Genomic DNA, 27,844 nt, shown 5'->3' on the forward strand with positions numbered 1-27,844 from the left:
TTCTTTGGAACAGGGACAGCCACACATGGATTCAATTCGGCTGGTCCCTGCTGAACCGACCAAATTTCAATCCATCTATGGCTTAGCTTAATTGTATTGACATACCCGTAGGCCAGGGGCATTCCTAGAACCTTTAGGTCCCTGGTGCAAGAAACAATGAACCCGGCTGGAGCCAGGGCCCGGTCACAAGTGCTACCTTTCTGACCCTGGTAGTTCCGCCACTGGTATCAGTAGCTGTTTGTTATTAATATAGTGCCAACAGTTTGTGCAGCACTTTACAACATGAGGACAGACAGTACAGTTAGAATACAATTCAGTACAGGAGGAATCAGAGAGCCCTGCTCATTAGAGCTTACAATCTAGGAGGGAGGGCCAAGTGATACAAAAGGTAATAACTGTGGTGGATGAGATGATGGAAAAAATCAAAGTACAATTGTTAGGTGGAGACAGGATAGGCTTCTCTGAAGAGGAGTATTGGTTAATCGGACAGATTGGAGTAGGGAGTTCCATAGGATGGGAGAGGCTCTGGAAAAGTCCTTGAGGTGAGCATGGGAGGAGGTGACGAGGGAGCTAGAGAGCAGGAAGTCTTGGGAGGAACGAAGAGAACAATTAGGTTGGTATTTTGAGACTAGGTTAGTGATGTAGCTGGGGACTGAATTGTGGATGGCTTTGTAAGTTGGTGTTTTAGAATTTTTAAATGAACTTATTGGGTGAGCGGAAGCCAGTGGGGGATTGACAGAGAGGAAAAGCAGACACGGAGTGGTTGGTAAGGTGGATGAGCCTGGCAGCAGCATTGATGATGGACTGAAGGGGGATATCCTATGTAAAGGTAAGCCAATAAGAGGGAGGTGCAGTAGTCTAGGCGCATCAGGCAAATCAGCTGCATTAAATGAATGGACAGGAATACCTTTTGCATAGAACTACCCGTTCATTCACAAATAGAAGCATAGTAAACACAGTTTACTATGGTTCAGTTATGAATGGACAGGGTCAGGGATCAATATGGATCACTGACTCTCCATTACGAAAACAAGAGGGCCCGTCAATTACACATTTACTGGCCCCCTGCTCTCCATCCTGACAGATCCCTCTGCAGGGGAACCCGGAAGAGCTGCGGGTAATGGGGGGGGGGGCAGGAGAGAGCATAGGGGGGCTGGAGAGCACACGGAGGCAGCAGAAAGAAGCTGGATAGGGGGAGCGGCAGGGGTGGCTGCATATAGAGAAACTTATATCTCCATTTTCCTCCTGCAGCCACTGAATGCCTGCTTCTACTCCTCTCCCCACAGGCATTTAGTGGCTGCAGGAGGAAAATGATTGGTTCCTTTAGATGTAACCGCCCCTGCTACTCCTCCTATCCTGGTGTACAGAGGGGCTGCACTGCCTCCCTGCAGCATGGGGCCGGTTCACAACTGCAACCCCTGTAGGTACGCCTCTGCTGTAGGCCATTTGGAAACCTCTGGAAGCCTGGCTGAAAAACTCTTAGGTAGCAATCCCCCGTCTTGCCTTACTGTTAGGATGTGAAAACTGTTGGTGTAATGCTGGAAGTGATCATCCATATACCTCCCAACTTTCTTCGATGGGAATGAGGGACACCTATTAGCAAAAGTATGTAGGCAATGGACACGCCCCCTGCCACACCCACCTTAAAGGGGAATTGTACAAAAAAATGATTGGTTAAACCCACAAGTGCTTTTTTTTTTTTACCACCACTGTTCCTTTATATTGGCTTTTGAAATTTACAAATGCAGCAATTTAGAAATTGGATGAAAGGTTTTGCACTGGGAAACACTTTTTGATAGATAAGTAGTGCATTTTATATGATCAGACTGAAATGAGGGACAAATGAGGAGGAAAGTGAGGGACTTTTTTTCTCCAAATGAGGGATAGTCCCTCAAAATCAGGGACAGTTGGGAGCTATGCATTCAAGGTTTTTCATGCCCTAGCATTAAAGGACATGGGCATTGCTAACTGGGAGTTTTTTGGCTAGGCTTCCAGGGGGTCCAAATGGCCTACAGGTATGACACTAACCACTTGCCGACGGCCCGTCGGCTTTTTACTGCGGCAGGGCGGCTTGGCTGCGTCCAGTCACGTAGTACTGACTGAGTGCATGTGGTTTAGACACAGCGGGAGGCTGCCCTCCCGCAATCGTCGAAGAAACCGAGAGAAGACCCGCCTGCTTATGTAAACAAAGCAGGCGGATCTTCTGTCAGACAGGCAGGGAGAGATCAGCAGTTTCAGCTAAGCTGAAACTGCGACCTCTCTGTGCCTGTCACAGAACCATTCCCCCACACAGTCAGTAAGCACATTAGGCATACATTTAACCCCCTTGATCACCCCCAGTATTAACCCCTTCCCTGTCAGTGTCATTTATACAGTAACAGTGCATATTTTTAGCACTGATTACTGTATTAGTGTCACTGGTCCCCAAAAGTGTCAAAAATGTCAGTTAGGGGTCTGATTTTTCCGCCGCAATGTCGCAGTCCCGCTAAAAATCGCTGATTGCCGCCATTACTAATAAAAAAATAAAGAAATAAATAAAAAGTCCAACAATCTATCCCGTAGTTTGTAAACGCTATATCTTTTGCGCAAACCAATCAAAATGCGCTTTTGGGATTTTCTTTACCAAAAATATGTAGCAGAATACAAATTGGCCTAAACTGATAAAAAAAAAAAAAAAAAAAAAAAATTTTTATTGGGAATGTTTTATAGCAGAAAGTAAAAAATAATTTTTTCAAAATTGTCGCTCTTTTTTTGTTTATAGCGCAAAATCTATAAACCGCAGAGGTGATCAAATACCACTAAAAGAAAGCTCTATTTGTGGGGAAAAAAAGGACATCAATTGTATTTGGGTACAGCGTCGCACTACCGCGCAATTTTCCGTTAAAGTAACGCAGTGCCGAATCGCAAAAAAGGGCCTGGTCATTAAGGGGGTAAAACCTTCCGGGGCTGAAGTGGTTAAACTGACAATTTAACCACTTGCCGACTGCCTAACGACGATTTACGTCGGCGGTCAGCCCCTCACAGGCAAAGCAACGTAGGACTACGTCGCTAGCCTGTGAGGCTCTAGGGAGCGAGCGCGTGCCACCGGAGGCGCGCTCCCACTCGCTCACGGACCCCAACCCCCCCCCCCCCCGCGCGTGTGCCCGGCACTCGCAATTGTCCATTACAGCGTGAGAAAAGCAGGCGGCTAATGTAAACACAGCCGCCTGTCATTCTCTCCTGTGTAAGAATTGAGATCATATGGTTCTGCTATGTAGGACTGTTGATCTCTGTTCTTACACCTCAAGCCACAGCCAATCACAGTAAGAATCACGCCCCTAGGGACACACTTAACCCCTCCCTCTCAAATAAAGTTAACCCCTTCCCTGCAAGTGTCATTTTTACAGTAACAGTGCATATGTATAAAATATGGGTATAGTTGCGCTAAAAAACTTAAAAGGTAAGCGATTGAACGCACAATAAAATAATTAACAAAGCAGCTACACTCAAATCATACACTGAGCATATGTATATAACAAAAAAGAAATAAAATATGTAGCGCTAAAATATTATGAACAAAGTCCATAAATAAAGTCCATTTCCACCAGTGATATTGCACGGCACCAATTTGCAGTAAAGTGAAAGGAATCCACCACCAAAAGGAGTGTTCAAAACACGCTTACCAGATAGTTATATGCATTGGGCCTTGAACTATCATAGAACTGCAACACACTCGGTGACGAATTGGACCGGACCTCTTCACAAAGATGTCTTCTTCTGAAGACGTCAGTCATATGTGACGAAACGCCGCGTCGGGCCGCCCTTGTTGGACGCCTACATGCAATAGAGGACATTGGCTGCTACCTTGCTAACCGATTTGGAACCACGCAGGTCGGCGTGTGATTCGCACACTATACCCTTCTCAAATGTGAGTGCTATATATCTTTGCTTTACATCCAATAAAGTTTATGGAAATTACTGCACTATGAGGGGTTTTATTTCCTTCTTTTGAGTGGCTCCCTTAAGGTATACTGTCAAGGTATCAATTCTGGGATTCATCTTTGTGAAGAGGTCCGGTCCAATTCGTCACCGAGTGTGTTGCAGTTCTATGATAGTTCAAGGCCCAATGCATATAACTATCTGGTAAGCGTGTTTTGAACACTCCTTTTGGTGGTGGATTCCTTTCACTTTACTGCAAATTGGTGCCGTGCAATATCACTGGTGGAAATGGACTTTATTTATGGACTTAGTGCATATGTATAGCACTGATTACTGTAGTAATGTCACTGGTAACCCCAAAAGTGTCAAAAATGTCAGTCAAGGGTCCGATCTGTCCGCCGCAATGTCGCAGTCCCGCAAAAAAAAACGCAGATCGCCGCCATTACTCGTTAAAAAAAAAAAAAACAACAAAAATGACAAAAATCTTTCCCTTAGTAAACGCAATAACTTTTGCGCAAACCAATCAAAATACGCTTTTTGCAATTTTTTTTTTTACCAAACATATGTAGCAAGAAAACAAATTGGCCAAAAATGTTAAAAAATTTAGATTTTTAAATTTTTTTGGGGGAATTTCCTGTAAAAAAATGTGAAAAATATTGTTATTTTTGCAAAATTGACGCTCTTTTTTTGTTTATAGCGCATGATCAAAAAATCGCACAGGTGATCAAATGCCACCAAAAGAAAGCTCTGTTTGTGGGAAAAAAAAGGACGTCAATTTCATTTGGGTACAGCGTCGCACGACCGCGCAATTGTCCATTTAAAATCACGCAGTGCCGAATTGCAAAATACCCCCCTGGTCAGGAAGGGGGTAAAATCTTCTCGGGCTTAAGTGGTTAAGGGGGTAAAACCTTCCGGGGCTGAAGTGGTTAAACTGACAATTTACAATTACAATGTCCAGGCAGGGAGGATTCCTCCATTTACTTCATTTGTATAGAAGGAGGAATCCGTTCATTTTTTTTTTTTTTTTTTTTTTTGTTCATGTTTTGGAATTTTACAAAACTGTTTGTATTGTTTGCACTGTTTTCTAATAGCTACTGGGGACCTATAAGGCCCCTTTCACACATACGGTCCGTTCAGTTTATCAGTTCAGTCACGTCAAAATGTATCAGTTTTCCATCCATTTCCATCCGTTTTTCGTCAGTTGTCATCCGTTTTTCGTCAGTTGTCATCCGTTTTTCGTCAGTTGTTATCCATTTTTCATCCGTTTTTCGTCAGTTGTTATCCATTTTTCATCCGTTTTTCGTCAGTTGTTATCTGTTTTTCATCCGTTTTCATCCGTTGTCATCCGTTTTTCGTCAGTTGTCATCCGTTTTTCGTCAGTTGTTATCCATTTTTCATCTGTTTTTCGTCAGTTGTTATCTGTTTTTCATCCGTTGTCATCCGTTTTCATCCGTTGTCATCCGTTTTTCGTCAGTTGTTATCCATTTTTCATCCGTTTTTCGTCAGTTGTTATCCATTTTTCATCCGTTTTTCGTCAGTTGTTATCTGTTTTTCATCCATTGTCATCCGTTTTTCGTCAGTTGTTATCTGTTTTTCATCCATTTTCATCCGTTGTCATCCGTTTTTCGTCAGTTGTTATCCATTTTTCATCCGTTTTTCGTCAGTTGTTATCTGTTTTTCATCCGTTGTCATCCGTTTTTCGTCAGTTGTTATCTGTTTTTCATCCATTTTCATCCGTTGTCATCCGTTTTTCATCAGTTGTTATCTGTTTTTCATCCGTTTTTCGTCAGTTGTTATCTGTTTTTCATCCGTTGTCATCCGTTTTCATCCGTTGTCATCCGTTTTTCGTCCGATCCGTTTTTTTGACGGATGAAAAATAGGGCATTCACCCGTTCAAAAAAATGGACATTGACAGAAGCGGATGAAAACGGATGTTTAGGGCTCTTTTACACGGTCCGCATTCCGTTGCGGACCGTGCTCTGCTCAGCGGGGATCAATCCGCCGATCCCCGCTGAGTCGGTGGATGACAGCTCCGTCTCCAGTGCGGAGAGGGAGGTGTCAGAGCCCCGCTGCTCTCTATGGGGAATCAGATGAGAGCGGACCGCTTGTCCGCTCTCATCCGATCTCATCCGATCCCCAGGACGGATGGAAAATAGGGTTTCCATCCGTCCGGATTTCACGGACAGGATCGGATGCGGATGGCAGCGGATGTCAGCGGACATGTCACCGCTGACATCCGCTGCTCCATAGGGCTGAATGGGGCATCCGATCAGATCCGCCTAAAAACTGACAGGCGGATCTGATCGGAACGCCTGTGTGAAAGAGCCCTAAATGATGATCATCCGTTTTTACATAGAGATACATTGATGTCTGTTTTTCATCCGTCAACGGATGGATGAAAAACGGACAAAGGACAGCATGTGTGATGTGTAGCAGCTCCCAGGGTTTATAGGAGATGACACTATACAGAAGATGGATAATGCTCCTGCTCCCAGTTGCTCGATGACCAGCAGTGCATCAGAACGGGGAGATTTCTGTAGTTGTCCTTCCACAATACATTCAGCCCCCCCACCACCAATAGCACCCTTTAATTTAGCAGCTACTAAAAAATGAATGAAACATTAGCGAAACAGCAGGCTAGACAGGGGAGGAGATGTGCAGCATGTGGGAGTCAGAGAGCAGGCAATGGGGTGTGTAGCACATCATCTATTCTAGGCTGAGTCATGTTCTCGGAGATATGCTCCAGAGATGTGTGAGTGTGGGAGGAGTGGGGAAACTGGAGGAGGAGAATGACCTGCAAACGTGGCTCAGAAAACTGACTGAAACAGGACCAGCTGCTTGAAGGAGAGGAAAAAATAAGGGAGTGCGCCTTACTATGTGATGGCTGAACGTCTGCCCAAGGCACAGAGTGTGTCACCGAGATAGCGACAGGCAGGGATGATCCAGGAGTGTTCATAGGAGGAGTGAGGACAAGAAGCAGGGATGCAATGGATAGGATGACAGCTAGAAAAGCAGAGGTGATAGGTGTGAATGTAATCAGATAGGAGAGCAATGGACAGGAGGGTGGGGAAAAGCCAGGAGGAAGGTCTACAACTTGACCACCAACATAAATAGTGGATGTGCTATGCAGAGTATTGCTAGGAAAGAGACACAGGTAGACATAATAAATACTATTTCCCATAGAAAGCCCCTTATTTTGGTTCTGATGCCGTATTTGGCCCCTGTTGTAGATGTATCGGCAGAGGATCTATTCTAGAAAAAGTTAGTTTGCCATAGCCTATATGCTAGATCTCATGGACCACTGCTGTACTGGACCTTAGAGGAACAAGCCTGACCCCTTCACACGGGACAGGTCTATAGGAATCACTCCAAAGTGACCGGACTGCCATCATTCTTCAGGATTTTTAAGGATCTCTGGGACCACCTCTAAGCCCCAAGGCTACTGTCTTCTGTATACTTCTACCTAATCCGGACTTCCCGTAAACATTCCTGTGATTATATTGGACATTTTATTCTATTGCGGAGCACACCGTGGATCGTGTCCTGAATACAACCATCTTGGTGCCTCTATTTACATTTTCCAGCCATGAAGCCTGTACAGAAACTCTTGCAATTACCGGTGACTGCTGTGAATATGGTAAAGAATCACCGAGCCGAAGAGGCAAAAAGCCCCGTGTTGACCCCAGATGGGGGCGTCCAAACTTTTTATAATGCACTGCAAGCCGATGAGCTACGACTTCTGAAATCCCAAGTTATTGAATCCAGCAGGGAAAACAATGGATCCAGCAGCAACCCCAGTCAGCCTGTGCGGTATGGAGCCCCTGCACTACCTGGGTGTATGTAGGATCAGTCTGGGATAACATTATTCACTTGTAGTTAAAAACAAAAAAATACCTGTATGGTTAGCAATGGTAGACACCATCATTGATACAGCACATTTGATTGTACTTATGTTGTACAGTATAAATATACATTTATTGGGCACTGCTAAGTATGCTCCATCACACGTGAGGCCTTAAGCCGGCCATACACCAGTAGAATTTCATTTGAACGTTCTTAGGGATATTCTCTTGCTTGTCATTGCATTTCATTTAGCCATCATTACATAGTTACATAGTTAGTGAGGTTGAAAAAAGACATCAGTCCATCCAGTTCAACCTATGATGTGTGTGTGTGTGTTTGATGTTAACCGTACATTGTATACCCCTGTATGTTGTACATTGTATACCCCTGTATGTTGTACATTGTATACCCCTGTATGTTGTGGTCTTTAAGGTGTCCATCTAATAGTTTTTTGAAACTATTGATGCTCCCTGCTGATACCACTGCTTGTAGAAGAGAATTCCACATCCTTACTGCTCTGACAGTAAAGAACCCATTAAGTATATTAAGGTTAAACCGTTTTTCCTCTAGTTTTAGTGAGTGGCCACGTGTCTTATTTTATTCCCTTTTTCTGAAAAGTTTGTTCCTTATGCTCAGGTCGCCAGTACAGTATTTGTACATTGATATCATATCCCCCCTCAATCGTCTCTTCTCCAGAGAGAATAAGTTCAATGCTTATAGTCTTTTCTCATAGCCGATGTCCTCCATTCCCCTAATTATTTTTGTTGCCCTTCTCTGGACTCTTTCCAGTTCCAGCACATCCTTCCTGAGGACCGGTGCCTAGAACTTGACGGAATATTCCAGATGTGGCCGAACCAGAGTCTTGTAGAGTGGGAGGTAACCTAATTTTATTTGAAAGCCTAAGGCCCCTTTCACACAGGCGGACCGTTCAGATCCACCTGTTCGTTTTTTTGGCGGATCTGAACGGTCCCCCCATGCATTCCTATGGGGCATCGGATGTCAGCGGAGACATGTCCGCTGACATCCGACCCGATCCGTCAAATCTGGACGGATGGAAACCCTATTTTCCATCCGTCCAGCGGATCGGATGGGATTGGATGAGAACGGACCGACGGTCCGTTCCCATCCGATTTCCCCCATAGAGATGCATGGGGAACTGAGAGCAGTGTCTCCACACACAGCGCGGAGACACAGCTGTCCTCCTGATGCTCAGCGGGGGATCGGCGGCTCGATCCCCCGCTGAGAAAAACGGAATCCGTCCGACAGACGGATAGTGTGAAAGGGGCCTTAGGCTCCATTCACACCTGGGCGTTTTGGAGCGTTTTTCAGCTGCAAAAACGCTAAAAAAAAACACCCAACAAGTAAAACCCCATTCATTTTAATGGCCCCTGTGTTTTAACGCCTGAAGCAAAACGCCTGTAGCTGAAAAAAGTACATGAGCTTCTTTTTGGGCTGATTACCAACGTTTTTGATAGATGCCAATGCCTGCCTCCAAAAACGCCTGAAAATCGCGGTAAAATTGCGGTAAAAATCGCGGTAAAAAGGTCCAGGCCTGCAATTTAAACGAAATCCCAGATATATCAAACAGGTTTGTTTTGTTCCTAGCACATGCGTATTACAATAAGTATTTTTTTTCACAAACTAAATCCACTTTTTCTTAGAATTTAGTTTGTTCAGGATAATGTTTCCATCCTGCTCCTTTAAATTTAGTAGTCACTACAGCCATCGATTTCACCATTAGAAAACCAAACCAGTGTTCCGAAAGCAAAAATTTTCCAAAAAAAAATTCTACTGGTGTCTGGCCAACTTTACGCTGTATTGCGGTGGGATTAGACCAGCAGCGTGGGAGGAATGTGTGCTTTTTGGCTTCTTGTCATGTAGGTCACAGCAGCCTCTCAGCAGGTGCTCGGTAGCGGTGTGTTTGAACACCTGCTGTACTCTACACTTCCCATAGGTATGGCAGAAGATTCTGATAGTGTCGTATTTCACTATGAGCGGGACATAGTTGCTTGTTAAGTTTGACTGCTACAATTGTAAAAAATGTGGATGTAACCGAGCAAACTGTATTTGCTAGAAATACTTGTTTGTTTTTTTTTGTTAGCATGCTGGGATTTATGGTTCCACAAGCATAACCCTGGCTGTGGTCAGTAATGAACTTGTAGTAGCATTGTAAGATTAATACAGGAAATACACCTAAAGAATTAAACAATGCTGAGTAGGAACTATAAATCAATGAAAGCTTCCTCTTGATTTAAAAAACAATATAATTGTTAAACATGTAATGAAAAAAATAGGGGTGTGTTTGCTAAAGACAAATAGGCTTTTCGCTTTCCCTTAGTTTAGTGAATGGGTGAAGCTCTTCTAACTTCCATCATCCAATCATGTGCAAGCAAAAATACTGTCCTTGCACGTGATTGGGTATTCTTTGCAAAGTGACTTTTAGCCGCATTCATTAACCTAAGGGAGCGTTTCTTTGCAAAGTGACAATTCCTTTGCAAAGTAAACAGCCCAATTGCCTTTAGTACATTAACCCCATAGTGCCCATTGGTATTGCTTTGACATACAATTTGACTTAATTGCATAGTAATACAAAAAGCCATTGATATCCTATTATTATATTACCTATAATAATTTTACTGAAGATATTTTGCTGCTAAAACCTTTTTAATTTTGGAATAATTCACCAACATTTCTGGCAGGCATGTGTGATAACCATTTTTTCCATTTGTGTTTTTTTCTGGTTTTGCCTCTTTATTCAGCTAGGCATCATCGTCTTTGTTACCTATTTCTGATATACAATTAAAAAGGAAGTTATGCAGAAAAACGGTTTTATTTGAAGAAGTGGTGTAGGAAGGATAAGATGTGGAGCTGATATGTTTTTTTCCTCTGTCTTGCAATCTTTATGGCATGTGAATGCAAAAAAAAAAAATCACATGTACCGTGTTTCCCCAAAAATAAGACCGGGTTTTATATTAATTTTGTCAAAAAAACACACTAGGGCTTATTTTCAGGGGATGTCTTATTTATAAACCTTAGTTAAAGTCATTTCAAAATGATGTAATCAATTTTGTAAAAAGATTGCATAATGTGCAGTGTGTCTCTTGTAACCTTATTGTAGAAAATACCTTATTGACAGCGTCGCTGGGCGCTCACATGACCCGCCGGAGCTCTTCTTCCCCACTCCGAATACTGCAGAGGTAGGGGCCGTCAGCCCTGTTCTGAGCACTGCAGAGGGAGGGGCCACTGACGTCAGCTGGAAGGAGAGGAGAAGCTCTCCAGCAGGTCACGTGAGCACCCAGCGGCGCTATAAATAAGGTATTTTCCCCAGTACAAAAAGAGACACAGTGCACATTGTATAATCTTTTTACAAAATCGATGACATATTTTTACAAAGACTTTAACTAGGGCTTATTTTAAGTGTAGGGCTTATATTGCAGCCATCCTTGAAAATCACGGTAGGTCTTATTTTTGGGGTAGGGCTTATTTTTGGGGAAACAGGGTAGCGGCATCTCTCTCTCACTCTGTCCTCACAGGCACAGAGGCATCAAGGGGAGCCATTGGCTCCTGCTGCTATCAAGCAACAAATCCTTTGAGGAGGGAGTAGAGGGCAGGGCCGAGCCATTATGAGTGTGTCAGGAGCTCAGGAGCGAGTCCGCATGTGTGCCCCATAGTAAGCAGTTTGGTATGGGGGCAGGCACAGAAGAGGAGGAGCTGAGAGTGCTGGCTGGGGGACCCCCCAGAAGAGGAGGTTCGGGGCCACTCTGTGCAATGGTAAGCTGCTCAGCAGGGGACTCAGAGGGCAGCAAGGATCACTTTAGTAGCAGCAGCTACTACAGTAAAGGCCCGTACACACTTGACGGAAATCGGACGAAATATCCTCCGATTTTTCTCTCTCTTGCTCAGCGTTCATAACCGTTTTTAGTGGACAGTGCATAATATTCACGAAATTTCTCGTCCGATTTTTTTTTTTTTTTTTGGGACATTGTTCCTAGACTTCCGGGTCGTCAGAAACTTCAGATCATGTGCGGTCTTTCGTATACGATTTTTCACGGACGTACTGCATACACATTAAACGAAAATTGGTAGTCTGGGGACGGACGATAAAAATTTTGGTGTTTGTCCCTCCGTTTTTTTTTTTCGTTGAAAATGTCAGCATCGGCTGCTGAGAGTTGTGTACACACTAGCCGAAAATCGTACGATTTTACCTCGGCCGGGAATTTTCGGCAGATTGTCTACTAGTGTGTACCCCACCTAATTTTCCTTTCACAGAGATTGGGCAGGTATGAAATACTGGGACCAAGCTGGACCAATGTACTATGGAAAACTAAATACCTGGAACCAGGCTTTAATAGTGCAAAGGCCTACCAAATTGATGTATATTAGATTGTACGATGATTGTAAGATCAGATTATAATGTGCGTGGCCAGCTCATAATGTGCGTGGCCAGCTCTAGTCTTCACATATAGAAGCACTGGAAATATGTAGACTGTGAAATTCAAACATAACACTTCCGGCCCATTACATGTAACACAGGACATAGCCAATGCAGGGCTTCATGAGCTGGAAAGTAAATAGAAGCGATGAAAAGCATAATCTTACATTTCTTTCAGAAAGTTGAAAGAAGTAGATGGCTTAGTATGTGATAGATCCAGGTAAACAATACTAACAGTGATCAGCACTATGTCAACTGAATGGTTCAGCCAACACTCAGGAACAGATTTTACAGTGAATTGCAGTCACATTTTAGAATACAAAAAAAATTATATATATAATATATATATATATATATATATATATATATATATATATATATATATATATATTTACACTGTTCAAAAAATGAAAGGAACACTTTTTAATCAGAGTATAGCATCAAGTCATTGATGAATTTGAGCGCAGACTGTGAGCAAGACCTTTTCATCCAACATCAGTGCCTGACCTCACAAATGCGCTTCTGGAAGAACGGTCAAGAATTCCCACAGAAACACTCCTGAACCTTGTGGACAGCTTTCCCAGAACAGTTGAAGCTGTTATAGCTGCAAAGGGTTGGCCAACTTAATTTTGAACCCTGCGGACTAAGACTGGGATGCCATTAAAGTTCATGTAAAGGCAGCCGTCCCAGTACTTTTGACAATATAGTATGTATATATATATATATATATATATATAGTATTTATATTATATATTCCCTAACTTGGCAAAATGCAAGCATTTCTGAGTCAGTCTGTCTCAATAGAAAGGCTAAGGACACACTGAGCGTTACCTCTCTTTCTATAAGCCCAGCGACCCACCAACCTGCATGTTACAAGCATTCTCCCAATGCCGAAGGATTGAGTGACTTAATTGAGTGTTTGAGTAAGGCCCCTTTCACACTTATGCAACGCAATTTTACCGCAATTTTGCGGCACGATTTTGCCGCGATTTTGAAAGCAATAGCAAGGCTATATGCATTAAAACGCATTAAAATCGTGGCAAAGTAGTGCAGGAACTACTTTGAAGTCGGTGCGACTTCAAAACGCACTGATATGAATGGGGCTCATTGAAAACAATGGAAAACGACTTGTCATGGGATTTTGCGGTCCAAAATCGCGGGACAAGTCGCACTAGTGTGAATGGGGCCTAACTCATTCAAGGATGGCCCATGCCTAGTGCGTGATTTCTCCCTTGCTGAGCTGAGCTCCTGCCGAGGGGGAGGTGGCCATATGCACATCGAACTTGCATCTGATTTCTGCTACATGGGCCAAAATTTGCTTCGTGAGTGGCCCTGTTGACAACACCAGGATCGACAAAAGTCGATTTTTCACTCAACTTTTGTAGAAAGAGCCAGGTGGAAAATTCTCAGACGAACAGCAGTTCAGACGAAAGAACTGTTTGGGTATTGTGACAGCTGGTGCCACTGGCTGTAGGGATACAATAGCTTACAGTGGGAGATTTGTCCATCCACGAGCTCAATGAGAGAAATCTGTAAGTGTATGGCCAGCTTTACTAAAGCAAGACAGAAAACATTATTCAGTGAGGACTGCCTCCTCAAAATCAAGCAGTTCCACAATTATATATATTTTTAGTAGAGACCCTAGAGAATAACATGGCGATCGTTGCAATATTTTATGTCACACGGAAATTTCGCAGAGGTCTTTCAAATGCAATTTTATGGGAGGAAATTCACTTTCATGAATTAAAAAAAACAAAACAGTAAAGTTAGCCCAATATAATAGTAAATAGTAAGTAAATAGATACCTAACATGTCTTGCTTTAAAATTGCGCACACTCGTGGAATGGCGACAGACTTCACTACTTAAAAATCTCCATTTTCAACGCTTTAAAAATTTTAATGGTTACCTGTTTAGAGTTACAGAGGAGGTCTTGTGCTAGAATTATTCCCCTCACTCTAACGATTGCGGCGTTACCGCACATGTGATTTGAACGCCGTTTGCATATGCAGGCGTATGGGTGCGCTTCTGCGCGTAAGCAGAGGAACGGGGCGCTTTAAATCTATGTTCTTTGTCCTGTAGGTCTTTCGATTTAATTTTACAACCCAAGATGCCAGGGTCCTTCTCAACAACGTGTCTCCCTCTGTGTTCAATCTGCCCGGGAGGTGCACTGCCCTGGAGGTCCAGAAGGTTCCTTTCTGCCCAGAGCATAATTGGCTCTACCTCCCTGAGGAGTGTCCTGCTGCGAGTGCCTTCTTGTTTTTGCAGATGTGCAACCCCTGCCCTGTTTTCTAAACAGAGCACTACCCTTTGTCCTCTTACCTGAGGTGCCAATGAAGTTAGTGCTAGGAATGCAGCTCTCATTTCCAGAACATTGGAAACCAATCCCTCTGTGGGGCAAGACCATCGTCCATGTAGTCTGGTTTCCCCGCAAAGGGCTCCCCAGCCTTGCCTGCTTGCTTGGGCCTTATTATGATCCAGTGCAGGCTTCTGCATATTACTCCTGTTAGTAGGATCTTCTGAGAGAGTCGCTGTCTCCTCCATTGCACCTGTCTGGAAGTACCTCAAATGCCAGTGGTACTAAGGAATTAGGGGTATGCATGAGGACATCGTGCCTATGAGACTCAGGCGTTGTGAAGCCATCAGATGAGAACTCTGGATGACTCTGATCATCCTGTGAATGATGATCTTCGCCTTCGAAGGTGGTAATGACACCGTCCCCAGTTGCGTGCCAAACATTGTGCCCAGATAGATCATCTGCTGCGTAGGCAACAGTTGGCTCTTGTTGAAGTTTATGAGCAACCCCAGTTCCATTAGAGACTGCAAAAGTATCCTTCTGTGAGATATGAGTTGACCTGGATCGTTTGCTAGGAGGAGGATATTGTCTAGGTAATGGTATACCCTCAGCCCTTTACCCTGCAGGGGAGCTTGAATTGATATTAGTATCCTTGTGCATACCCGGGGAAAGTGAGACCAAAAAGCAGAGCTTAGAACTGTAGGTGGACCTGGCCCACCGCAAACCTCAAGTACTTCTGGAATGAAGGGGGGATTGGGATGTGCAGGTAGGTGTCTTGCAGATCGACTGAGATTAACCAATCCCCTGGTTGGACTAACTGAAAAATTGTCTGCAGGGATTCCATCTTGAAAATCTCGAGGTTGATGTACCGGTTGAGCTTCTTTATGTCTATAACAGGTCTCCACCCACCTGTCTTTTTCTAAATCAGAAATAGGGTGGAATAGAAACCTGTGAAGAGTTCTGCTAAGGAGACTGGCACAGCTGCCCCTTGGAGCTGAAGTGAGGTCATGAACTGTGTTAATGCCAGAGCCGAGAGGTTGGTATCTCTGTCCTTTTGAAAGATGTTCGAGGAGGAGGATGAGAGAAATCCCAAAAGTGTCCCAACTGGATTGATGACAGAACCTAAGGGTCCTGGGGCAATGGGTAGCCCAGACTGGCATATAGTACCTTAGCCTGGCCCCTACTAGAAGTGTCTAAGCTCTCCTGGCGTCAGAAGGGTTTTGTTGCCTCCTGGGGAGTGGTAAGAGTCTTACTCTTACGAGTATTCAAAAAGGAGGCCTGGGTGACCTTCCAGGATCTTCTGTTGTCCCTTAATTGCCTTGACTGCCTGAAGTCCCTTGAGTTCAACTGACGAAATCTAGACAAATAGACTCTTGATCTTCACACCCTTCTGTTTTGTGGCAGCAAGCCAGATTTGCCCCTTTGCACTCTGGAAATAGCCCTGTCTAGCTTGGCTCCGAACCATGCTTTTTTATCAAATGGGATCTTGCACCCGTTCTGTTTTGATTCTAGGTCATAACTGACCGCAGCATGGACCTTACTGAACAATGAATGTATCAATGGCCGCTTCTTTTGAGGTGGCTCCTCTGGGTCCTACCAGGCGATCGCAGTCTTGACTGCTTGTATAAACTGATAGGGGTTATAACTCTCCCTTACTCTACCCAAAATGAAAAAAAAAAAAGTTTTGCCTATGGTTCTACAAAATCACGTACCTGTATGTCATTTTGCTTTATGTGGTTGTACCGGGGTGATGCCTGCAGCTGATATAGTTTTTAAGAGCCGATGGTCAGCTTTCTTGTAATACCAAACAATGCAGCTTCCGCCACTCACCCTGGCTCTCTTGTCCCATTGGCTGGCCCGGAGACCTGGAATCGGCTTTGATCGGGTCTTGGATGTAGAACCCGGAGGGGACATCTCAACATCACTTCTGGTTTACTGGAGTCCTAAAGGCAACAGTTTTAAAAATTTGAAAGTATTAAAAAAAAACAGATCCCTCTATAAAGAGTACCTGTCACTGACTATTAGAGCCGGTTCACACTGGGGCGACTTGTCAGGTGACCTGGTCGCCTGACAAGTCGTCTTGGGTCGCCTGCCATAGATTAGCACAGGACCCGTTCTAATAGGAGCGACACAAGTCGGTCCGACTTAGAAAAAGGGTCCTGTACTACTTTGGGGCGACCTGGAGTGACCTGCATTGACTTCAATTATATGAAGTCTGTGCATGCCGCTCCGAGGTCACGGTGCGCGCTGTGCACCGCGACTTCACAGGTCGCCCCGGCAAGTCGGGTCGCTCCTATGTGAACCGGCTCTTACTGTCACAAGGGATGTTTACAATCTTTGTGACAACAATCAAAGTGATAAAAAAATAAATAAAGGGGCAATATAAAAATAAAAAGTAAAATAAATAAGAAAAAAACTAAATTTAAAGTTCCCAATCCCTCTGTGCTTGCGCAGAAGCGAACACGTACATAAGTCGCGCTGGCAAATGTAAACAGTGTTCAAACTACACAGGTGAGGTATCACCGCGATCGTTAGAGTGCAAGCAATATTTCTTGCACAAGACCTCCTCTGTAACTCTAAAGAGGTAACCAGTAAAAAAAAAATTTAAAGCATCGCCTTTGGAGATTTTGAGGCACCGTAGTTTGTCGCCATTCCACAAGAGTGCACAATTTTAAAGCATGACATATTAGGTATCTATTTATTTGGCATAACATCATCTTTCACATTATACAAAAACATTGGGCTAACTTTACTGTTTTTTTTTGTTTTTTTTCATTCAATAAAGTGTATTTTGTCCAAAAAAATGTTTTGTTTGGAAGACCACAGCACAATTACAGTGGGACATAAAATATTACAACGACCGCATTTTATTCTCTAGGGTCTTTGCTATAAAAAAATACATACAGTATATATATAATGTTTAGGGGTTCTATGTCAATTTCTAGCAAAAAAAAAATTGTCCTACTTTCAGTACCTGTGTACCTCTGTCTGTTTAACAGAAGCCTATCGAACGCTCCTGTCAAACAATCATTCTGGAAAACCAGCATTCGTTCAGCTTTTCCAGCCAATGGCTGCAAGCGCTGATTTGTGTATTCCTGAAAGGGGGGAACCCCTTCTGTGAGAATACAATAGAGCAGCGGGAATGATCCCTGCATTAACATTGCTTGTGTTGATGCAGGGACCTGTCAGTTTTTTTTTTCTGTTCAACCTACTGGTTGAAAGAAAAAAAACTGTACATGTATACAGTGCTGTATCTTGGCCTAGGCTAACAAGGCCCAGGCCTAGGGCAGCACTTTGCAGGGGGGGCAGCAAAAAACTGCACCACGCACGAGTAAAAAACAGCCTCCCCCACTAAAAAGAGTTCCTGACGGCTTGCACTACACACTTTTAGTATAGTGCCAGTCTTATAGGGCAAATTGGGCTGGAGGGCAGGGTCCAGGAGGCAAATCAGTCTGGCACCCCCATAAAGCGGTCACACTGCTACCTCCTGGTATGATATGGTATGATATGATGGTATGATGATGGGCACTGCTGAGGCTGAACTTATGGGAACTGATGAGGCTACACTGATGGGCACTGATAGACTGTGGCTGTAGTCTGTGGTTTAAAGATGACAGGGCAGGTTATAAATAGGAAGAGGTGTGGCCTTTACAGGAAGAGGTGGGTCATATTTAAATTAGGGGGTGCACAAGTTTAGTCAGGCCTAGGGCAGCACAAAACCTAAATACACCACTGCATGTATACCCTGCTTAACTCTCGTGGGTGCTGGTCTCATAGCTATGTCACTTATTAGCATTGTGTTTTCTACATTATCTATAGGGTATGCAAAGCTGTGGATAGCAGAAAATATCTGTTGTGATGTGCCATTTGACTTGGCATTACAGCAATAGCAGATGTGCTTACTGAAAAGCAGCAGGGAAGGCACAGCTTCACTGAGTAGATGGCGGTCTTTAACTTTACTCGGTGGTGAGAAGTTTCACACTGCAATGTCTTTTCTTCCCGGGGAGTTTCAGAGTTGCCAGGATTTCATCTCCCCCTCTGTAGTGCAGGTCACCTGATATCATTGCCCTGTTACTCACTTGATAAGTATGCAGGCAAGTTGTTCTGAGCTCAGTCCATTAACCCCTTCTGGACAAAATGATTTGCCCCCTTAAAGCGGAGTTCCACCCTGGGAAAGTTTTTTTTAATAAAAATACCCCCGGGACAGTCAGGGCTAGTGCATTCCACAATGGCTAGCCTCTGATCTGTCCCGGGTTGCACTTACCTTTTAGAAGAAATACTTACCTTGAAAATGTATTGTCCAGCGCTGCCATCTCCAGTGTGGGCAGCTTGAAGCCAGCGCGATCCTCTTCTGTGTCCTCTTCCGTCTTCTTCAGTCCCACGATGCACTGCACCGGCCCCGCCGTCACTTCCGTTGCCGCAGCGTCATCCCTGCACAGCTTCTGGGCATGCCCAGAAGCTGTTTAGCAAGGTATGACGGCGCCTGCACCGGAACTGACGTCGGGGTCGGCGCATTGATTCCTGGGAGCGATGACGTTCAGCTCCCAGGAATCATTGCAAGCTAGGAAGTGACGAATCGCCGTGGCCGCCGAGGGGAGGAAGAGGAAGTAAGGTAAGTATATTTTCTTGGTAAGTAAAAAAAAAAAATTCAGATTATCCATTTGTTTTTCAGGTGACCCGGAGCAAGAAGATGGAGGTAAGTATCATTTTAGGGTTGAACTCCGCTTTAATGACTAGGCCATTTTTTGCGATTTGGCACTGCGTTATTTTAACGGAAAATTGCGTGATCGTGCGACGCTGTACCGAAATAAAATTAATGTCCTTTTTTCCCCACAAATAGAGCTTTATTTTGGTGGCATTTGATCACCTCTGCGATTTTTATTTTTTGCGCTATAAACAAAAACGAGCGACAATTCTGAAAAAAAAAACAATAGTTTTCACTTTCTACTATACTGTATAACATTCCCCAAAAAAATATAAAATCTAATTTTTTTCATCCTCTTAGGCCAAATTGTATTCTGCTACATATTTTTGGTAAAAAAAATTGCAATAAGTGTATTTTGATTTGTTTGCGCAAAAGTTATTGCGTCTACAAACTAGGGGAAAGATTTATATCATTTTTATTTATTTATTTATTTTACTATTAATGGCGACGATCTGCGATTTTTAGCGGGACTGCGACATTGCGGCGGACCGATCGAACCCCTAACTTACCTTTTTGTCACTTTTTGGGGGACCAGTGACATTACTACAGTAATCAGTGCTAAAAATATGCACTGTTACTGTAATAATGACACTGGCAGGGAAGGGGGTAACCTTGATCAAAGTGTTAAATGTAAGCCTAGAAGAGTGTTTACTACCTGTGGGGGGAGGGGCTAGTGAAATGACCATAGAGACCTGTGATCCTATATAGAAGGATCACAGGTGCTCTGTGATCACTTCAGAGAGAACGGTCGACTGTGTTTACAACAGCTGACCGTTCTTCTCTCTCAGCAGGGAGCGATCGTGGGTGGCCGGCGGCAGCCCTGTGCATCGTCATCCCCGCTGCCTAGTGGGGGCGGGAGCGCAGAAGGGGTAGTCCTACATCGGTTTGCGCAGGAGGGGCTGCCTGTCGCAGTAGAACTGCGGCGGGCAGGCTGGAAGCGGTTAAGGGAAGCTTATCTCATTAATATTTTTTATCAGTCAGCAACACTGAGCTCTAGTTGCTGCTTTGTAAGATCCAGATTCTCTGGTTAACTTAGCATAGAATCACAGAGCCTTTCTTATGACTTCATTTAGACCCCATTCAGACTGGGGCGACACGACTTGGTGGGGCGACTTGCACGGACTTCATATAATTGAAGTCAATGCAAGTCGCCTCCAGGTCGCCCCAAAGTAGTACAGGACCCTTTTTCTAAGTCGGAGCGACTTGTGTCGCTCCTATTAGAACGGGTCCTGTACTATTCAATGGCGAGCGACCCACCACGACTTGTCAGGCGACCAAGTCGCCTGACAAGTCGCGCTAGTGTGAATGGACCCTTAAAGTATAAGTATAGGCAACACTTTTTTTTTTTAGATAGAGTGGAGAGGTATTAGAACAGCTGTCAATTTTTAATCGCTGTCTGGGCTCCCATTTGGAAGATTCATCCTCTCTATTTGTCCTGTTTATAATGTAGATTGAAAATTAAATCAAATCCCAAAATTTGGGTTGTCACCAGACCTGGACAGGGAGGAAATCGTCCATTGGGACACTTGTTCTGATGGTACTGGTGTATAGTAGGGCTTCCCTCACTTTTGGAAGGATTTCCCTTAATTTCTAGTTTTGGCTCTAGGCATGGAATTGAAGGGAAATCTGCCCAATGGGACACAGATGTCAAACAAGAAAATTGACAAGGGCTGGAACCATCCTTTACTCAATCCAAATGGGAAAAAAAGTTTTGGCTTTAGTTCTATTTTCATTAAATGTCTACAGAACGTAGCATCTCACGTTAGCGTTGCCATTCATCAAATGCTAAGTAGATTTTGATAATGGTGCCAATCTGATCTTGATTGACCTAGAAGCAGTGGCTTTTTTAATGGTAAATTTTGTAGAAATAAAGAACTTTAGGAAAGATAGGTATACATATTAAGGCTGGCCATAGACAAAGCTAATTTCTTTCCATGGGTTGCAGGAAAGAAATTCGATAGATAGTGTTGACTCTCGTGGAGGCATTGTGTTCTCCTGGCGGGAGAGTGGAGGAGGCCATCTCCACCAGTAGAACACAGTGATTATTGCTAGCAGCTATAACAGCCGTTCTCAATAATCACATGTAAAATCTGGCAAGCTGGTTGTACCCAAGTTTATCGATCAGTCAACTTGGGTACATTCAGCCTGCCTGTACATGGCTTGAACCATCTATGGCCAGCTTAAAAGTATTTTACCGCACAAAGTAAATAAGTAAATAACCGGACAAAAATTACTATATATTTAATTTGTAATCCTGAGAGTCAGTATAAAAAGCATTAGAAATAATGGGACTTTAGCACCGAATGATTGTTGCAGGCCCCATCTTGCTTTGTTTATGTGGTTACAGTCACACCATAGTCTTTACCAAGTATGTTTTTTCCTGATTTAGGCGCCTTTCACACAGGCGATCCAATCCAATCTGCCTCTCAGTTTTTCAGGCGGACCTGATTGGATGTTCTATGCATCCCTACGGGGCAGCGGGTGTTCGCTGACACCGTCTGCTATCCGATCCGATCCTGTCCGTGAAATCCGGATACTTGGAAACCCTATTTTCCATCCATCTGGAGGATTGGATGAGAAAGGACAAGCGGTCCATTCTCTAATCTGATCTCCCCATAGAGGAAATTGGGGATCTGACAGCTCCGTCTCTGCACATCTGTCATCGCTGTCATCCGCATGCTCAGCGGGGATCAGCGAATCGATCCCCCGCTGAGCAGAACGGACTCTGTCGGGGCAGTGCGTCCGTGTGAAAGGAGCCTTAAAGCGGAGTTCCACCCTGGGAAAGTTTTTTTTAATAAAAATACCCCGGGACAGTCAGGGCTAGTGCATTCCACAATGGATAGCCTCTGATCTGTCCCGGGTTGCACTTACCTTTTAGAAGAAATACTTACCTTAAAAATGTATTGTCCAGCGCTGCCATCTCAGGTGTGGGCAGCTTGAAGCCAGCGCAATCCTCTTCTGTGTCCTCTTCCGTCTTCTTCGGTCCCACGATGCACTGCGCCGGCCCCGACGTCACTTCCGGTGCCGCAGCGTCATCCCTGCACAGCTTCTGGGCATGCCCAGAAGCTGTTTAGCAAGGTATGACGGCGCCTGCACCGGAACTGACGTCGGGGCCGGTGCAGGTGCATTGATTCCTGGGAGCGATGACGTTCAGCTCCCAGGAATCATTGCAAGCCAGGAAGTGACGAATCGCCGTGGCCGCCGAGGGGAGGAAGAGGAAGTAAGGTAAGTATATTTTCTTCTAAACATGGTAAGTAAAAAAAAAATAAAAAATTGCGATTATCCATTTGTTTTTTCAGGTGACCCGGAGCAAGAAGATGGAGGCAGGTATAATTTTAGGGTGGAACTCCGCTTTAATGTGTGTGGTCCATTACAAGAGATATTCAGCATCAATACTAGACAAATACATGGGGTCACCAGATGTAAACAGACTCACTATGAGGAAAAGCTAGATCGAGGGTTGCTGCGGTTACCATCTGCAGCTTGGCATTCTTTTTCACCCTGGTGCAACCAGAGACCATTGATGAATATTTCACGCATAAGTGTCAAATTGTATAGTGACAAGAGGATGAGGGTTGTTAACACTTTTAGTTCCAAACTGGTTTATATCACATGCAACGTATAGTATAAGAAAAAAAAACGTTACTGTAAAATGCACAGGAAAAAAGTTGCACAATTTATGCTGAAGTCCACTGAAACATTTATTACAGAATGCGGTGAATACTAATGAACTGACGTTATTACCAAATGATTGTGATTCTGAATGTCTGAAGTGTTCAGACATTCACCCAAATTCTTTTTTAATTTGAATCCTACCTAGACACTCCTTAGGGCAGCCTTTCTCAAACTTTCTAACATAGATGAACCCTTGAAATAACTTTCAATCACAGGGAACTCCTGCTAATAATTACTATTTCTATATCTCATGGTACATTAGTGGGATGGTCATGGAGATCATTGGTTGCTAGGGGTTCCTTGACCAGTGAGCAATTTCTGCCTCTCAGATTAGTAACCACTGACAACAATCTAAAAAGAACATTATTGTTAGCGGTTACCTAAGAGGCAGAAATTGCTCAAGAAACTCCTAGCAACCTTTGGAGGACTCCTAGGGTTCCAAAGAGCCTTGGTTGCTCTAGAAAGGACAGCAGGGCAGAAAATCGAGTGAAATGACATATCTAAGCACCACGCAGGCAATTTAAAGGAAACTTCTCAGGAGAGAAATATGTAGTTCTCTATTACTGACCTCCCCTGTAAATGCTAGCTGTCAGCAAGGATGTAGTTGCCACCACTGTAACCCCTGTAGCAGCTCTTGGGGCAAAGGGCACAGAAAAGGGTCTTGGTAAGGCTCTATGTACACGGGACGCTGGAAATGGCCGTTTAGGAGCAGTTGGGCGTTTTTTTCAGAAGCCCCTGAACCCACCTCCATGTTATCTTATCTGTCCATGTACACAGGGTCATTTACAGTCATTTTCAGGCAGTTGAGTTCAGGGACGTTTTTTGGAAAGCAATTATTTGCGTTCGAACGTGTGTTTCCCGGCGTTTCAAACGCAAAAACGCGGCCGAACGCGACCAAACGCGATGACCCGCGTTTAGTGTTCGTGTTTTTCCATTTTAAAGGGGAATCATTTTTTTGACCTCTAGGAACGGTTCTAAGCGCAAACGCCCGCTAAACGCGGGTGCAAACGCGACCTAACGGACGTTTCAAACGTCCTAAAAATTCCAGCATTCAAAGGGACTTTTAACAACGTCCCGTGTACATGGAGCCTAAGGGTGACTTGAAAATTCATCCTCTCTCTGTTTGTCTGCATTCTACTACACTGTTATGGGGCCACCAGTTGCTGGCTCAGGTATTAAGAAGTGTATGGTAGTTTTCCTCACATTACTTTACCTGCTCAAGTAGACTTATGGTGCCCATACACTAGACGAAAAATCATTCCAAAATTTGTCATTTGGACAGTTTGTTTCTTTTTTCGTCCAGTTAATGGGCACAGATCGAAAATCCGTTGTGACGTTTTTGAACCAAAAAAAAAAAAAAAGTTTGGAAAACGTCTGCCGAATGGACGATGAATTGAAAGGTTAATGTTTTTCTTGCCCAGTAAAAATTGAAGTGTTGGTACTGCGTATATGGAACCCAGAAGCAAAAAACGAACAAGAAACAAATTAATTCATGTCCATTGAATGATTTATCGTTTGAAATTCAGTGATTACATGATGGAAATACTGTTTTCTCTCAGGTTCGTTTTTCTTTTTTTCTTTTCTTTTTTTTTTTTTAATTTTTAAATAATACAACTTAGCAGAGGATGGTTTTGATCCATCAACCTCTGGGTTATGGGCCCAGCACGCTTCCGCTGCACCACTCTGCTCCCCAGGTTTGTTTTTCGAAAAACGTGTTAGAAAGATTTTTCGACTGCTGTATGGCTAGCATTAGTTGCAATCAATATGATTCAAGAGAGGATCCAGAGCCATATAGCATAAAGAAATGGCAGCAGCTCGTACCAGGGGGTCTCAGAGCCCTGCCTGTACCACTGTACTAAATATTACGAGAACTAGGAGTGAGAGTGAGTAATACTTGGTAATCCTGGCTACTTTAACTACCCACTAAACATCAATGTAAAGGAGAATTAAAGCGGAGCTCCACCCAATCGGGAGATCTCCGGTTGTCTGCCTCCTACCCCCTTCTGGTGCCACATTTGGCACCTTGTCGGGGGGAGGGGGGAGCAGGTGCCTGGTTCGCCGTGGCAAACTCAGCCGGAAGTTCAGCTCTTGCTGCAGCCGGCCCAATGAGAAAGCACAGCATGATTTGCTCATGCCCAGTTGGAAACTGGCTGTGAAACCACAAGGCTTCACTACTGGTTTCCCTTACCCAAGATGGCAGGACCAGCACCTGAGAGCGAGCCGATTCAAGAATCGAATTGGCTGAGGACCCCGCAGGATCCCTGGACAGGTAAATACAATATTTGTAGCTGCTGACTCTTATTTTTTGTTGGGCCGGATGGAGCTTTGCTTTAACGTTCACCAAGAAATAGGGCCTTGTGATTTACATACTGTATAGGTTCCTGATTCCCTGTCTTCGACCCATGCTTGGCTTAAATATTTTCATATATTTTATTTGCTTACCCCAATAAGGTATAGTCATAAGGAATTCTGGCTTTTTTTGCTGCAAATTTGTTTGTAGATCAAAAGTGTGAAATGCAGCCACAGACAGGCAACTAGCATTATAGAAGGGTGTCAGCATTTCATAGTCTGTATGTTCATTTCATGACAGATGTACAAGGAAAGTATTAAATGTGTCATGTAGTACTTCAGGCCGCATTCACACCTGGGCATTTTAAATTGGCTGCATGCAATTTCAAAACACTCTGGTAAAATGACAAATCGCACAACGCACATTTCAGATGCCATTTATTTTATTGGCACCTAAAAACACGATGTAATCGTAGCAAATCGCATCGCACAAAGCTTGTCGCCCAAAAGAAGCTCCTGATCCTTTTTTGAGCGACAAGCTTCATGTAATATGGTTTGCCACAATTGCAGCATGATTTATCGTGGCAGAACCACACCATGTTTTTAGGTGGCATTAAAATGAATGGCATCTAAAATTCACATTACGTGATTTGCCATTTTTAGCAAAGCATTTTGTAATCGTGCCCAGAATCGTGGCGATTCTGCCTGCTATTTAAAACGCCCAGGTGTGAATGCAGCCTTACCTACTTCCTGCCTGCTCTATAGCCGAAAGACGGCTACAGTGTGGGCTGAGTTTGCCAGAAGGGTATCCATGGATGTCCTCCCAGGATCGCGCTGCCTGTGCCCACTACGGCGTGCAGGGGGCACGCTCTGTGATCGCCGAGTCATTGAGACTCAGCTGATCACAGATTGAGGTAGGTAGAGAAGAAAAAAGCCGATAACCAAGTTATGTTAAAGGGACATCAGCACTGATTATCAGGCCACTGATTATTAGTGCCCTGGTTATCAGTGCAGCCCCACCAGTGCCCACCAGTGCTTCCAATTAGTGCCCACCAGCGCTTCCATTTAGTGCCCACCAGTACTGCCAATTAGTGCCCAGCAGTTCTGCCAATCAGTTCTCATCAGTGCCACCTATCAGTGCTCATCAGTGCTGCCAATCAGTGCCCATTAGTGCCTCCTCATTAGTGTGATCTTTCAGTGCTGCCTATCAGTGCCCATCAGTACCGTTTTGCACAGAGCAGCCCTGAACCGCTTCTTTTGGGGTGCAACGCCGGGGATCTTGGCTCCTCATCTTCTCTGTGTGCAAGTGGCTTGCTACGAGGGGAACACATGCGTGCTTGCTCCCGAGCTGTGTGTGTCTATGGAGCCGCACACCAAAGACACACAAAGCTCGGCTTGGCCCCGCCCCCATTTTTTCCTCACAGCATTTGATTGACAGCAGCCATTGGCACTGCTCGAGTACCTGTAAGAAGAGGAAGATAGGCGAGAAGAGCGATGCACAGCATTGGATTAATTGAGGACTCAGGTAAGTATTTAGGGAGGTGGGGGAGGACCGCAAGCTGTAAAACATTTTTTACCTTAAAGCAGATAATGCACTAAGGTAGAAAAAGGTTTTGGCTTTAAAAGCGCTTTAAGTCTGTGTTATTATGGACTTTAGCACTACCTTTTGAGAACGTGGTCACTTTTTAAGCCATGTATTATACTAGAAGTCGGACTGGTTTAGCTGCCTTTCTATCTTTGTAAATCTTTGCAAATAGTACTGCAGACTCTGAAATGGAAATTTTCATGATGAAATTTACTTACCAATATTGTACATACTATAGCGCTGTGCATGTACTGAGGACAGAAGGGATTTGTCTGAGCTAAGAGAGCAAACTGCTGATGGCCGACTCAAACAATAGCAGGGAAGGTGAGACCTGGGGTGGTCTGTATCCTTTATGTTGAATAAAAGCATTTCACGCTGTTTTATGTAGAAATTGAGCAGGTAAGATTTATACACTATATTGTCAAAAGTATTGGGACACCTGCTCTTACACACACATGCACTTTAACGGCATTCCAGTTTTAGTCCATAGGGTTTAATATTGAGTTGTTCCACCCTTTGCAGCTATAGCAGCTTCAATGCTTCTAGGAAGGCTGTCCACAAGATTTAGGAGTGTCTAATGTTTGACCATTCTTCCAGAAGCGCATTTGTGAGGTCAGTCACTGATGTTGGATGAGAAGGCCTGGCTCACAGCCTCTGCTCTAATTCATCACAAAGGTGTTCTGTTGGGTTGAGGTCAGGCCAGTCAAGTTCCTCCACCCCAAACTCGCTAATCCATGTCTTTATGGACCTTGCTTTGTGTGCTGGTCCAAATCAGTTGGTGAAGGGAGGATTACGGTGTGGGGCTGTGTTTCAGGGATTGGGCCTGGCCCCTTACTTCCAGTGAAGGGAACTCTTAAGGCATCAGCATACCAAGACATTTTGGACAATTTCATGCTCCCAACTGGGAACAGTTTAGGGATGGCCCCTTCCTTTTCCAACATGACTGCGCACCAGTGTACAAAGCAAGGTCCATAAAGACATGGATGAGCAAGTTTGGGGTGGAGGAACTTCACTGGCCCTCACAGAGCCCTAACTTCAACCCAATAGAACACCTTTGGGATGAATTAGAGTGGAGACTGTGAGCCAGGCCTTTTCGTCCAACA

General features: G+C 44.1%; 1 protein-coding gene across 10 annotated transcripts in view; it reads left to right on the forward strand.

Annotated features, from left to right (window-relative positions):
- AP3B2 (adaptor related protein complex 3 subunit beta 2) overlaps nt 1-27,844 on the forward strand; it is a 158,576-nt gene that overhangs the window by 17,525 nt on the left and 113,207 nt on the right. For 6 of the 10 annotated variants that reach the window (XM_082254188.1, XM_082254190.1, XM_082254193.1 and 3 more), the window contains exon 1: nt 7,490-7,728. The exons of the other annotated variants lie outside the window; for them this stretch is intronic. In XM_082254188.1, coding sequence (XP_082110314.1) covers nt 7,505-7,728 — 224 coding nt within the window. In that variant the 5' untranslated portion in view covers nt 7,490-7,504. Of the gene's footprint in view, nt 1-7,489; nt 7,729-27,844 lie in introns of those variants that run through there. 10 annotated transcript variants of the gene reach the window in all.

This window comes from Pelophylax lessonae (assembly GCF_965119305.1).
Source record: "Pelophylax lessonae genome assembly, chromosome: 4".
NCBI classification, from domain to species: domain Eukaryota; kingdom Metazoa; phylum Chordata; class Amphibia; order Anura; family Ranidae; genus Pelophylax; species Pelophylax lessonae.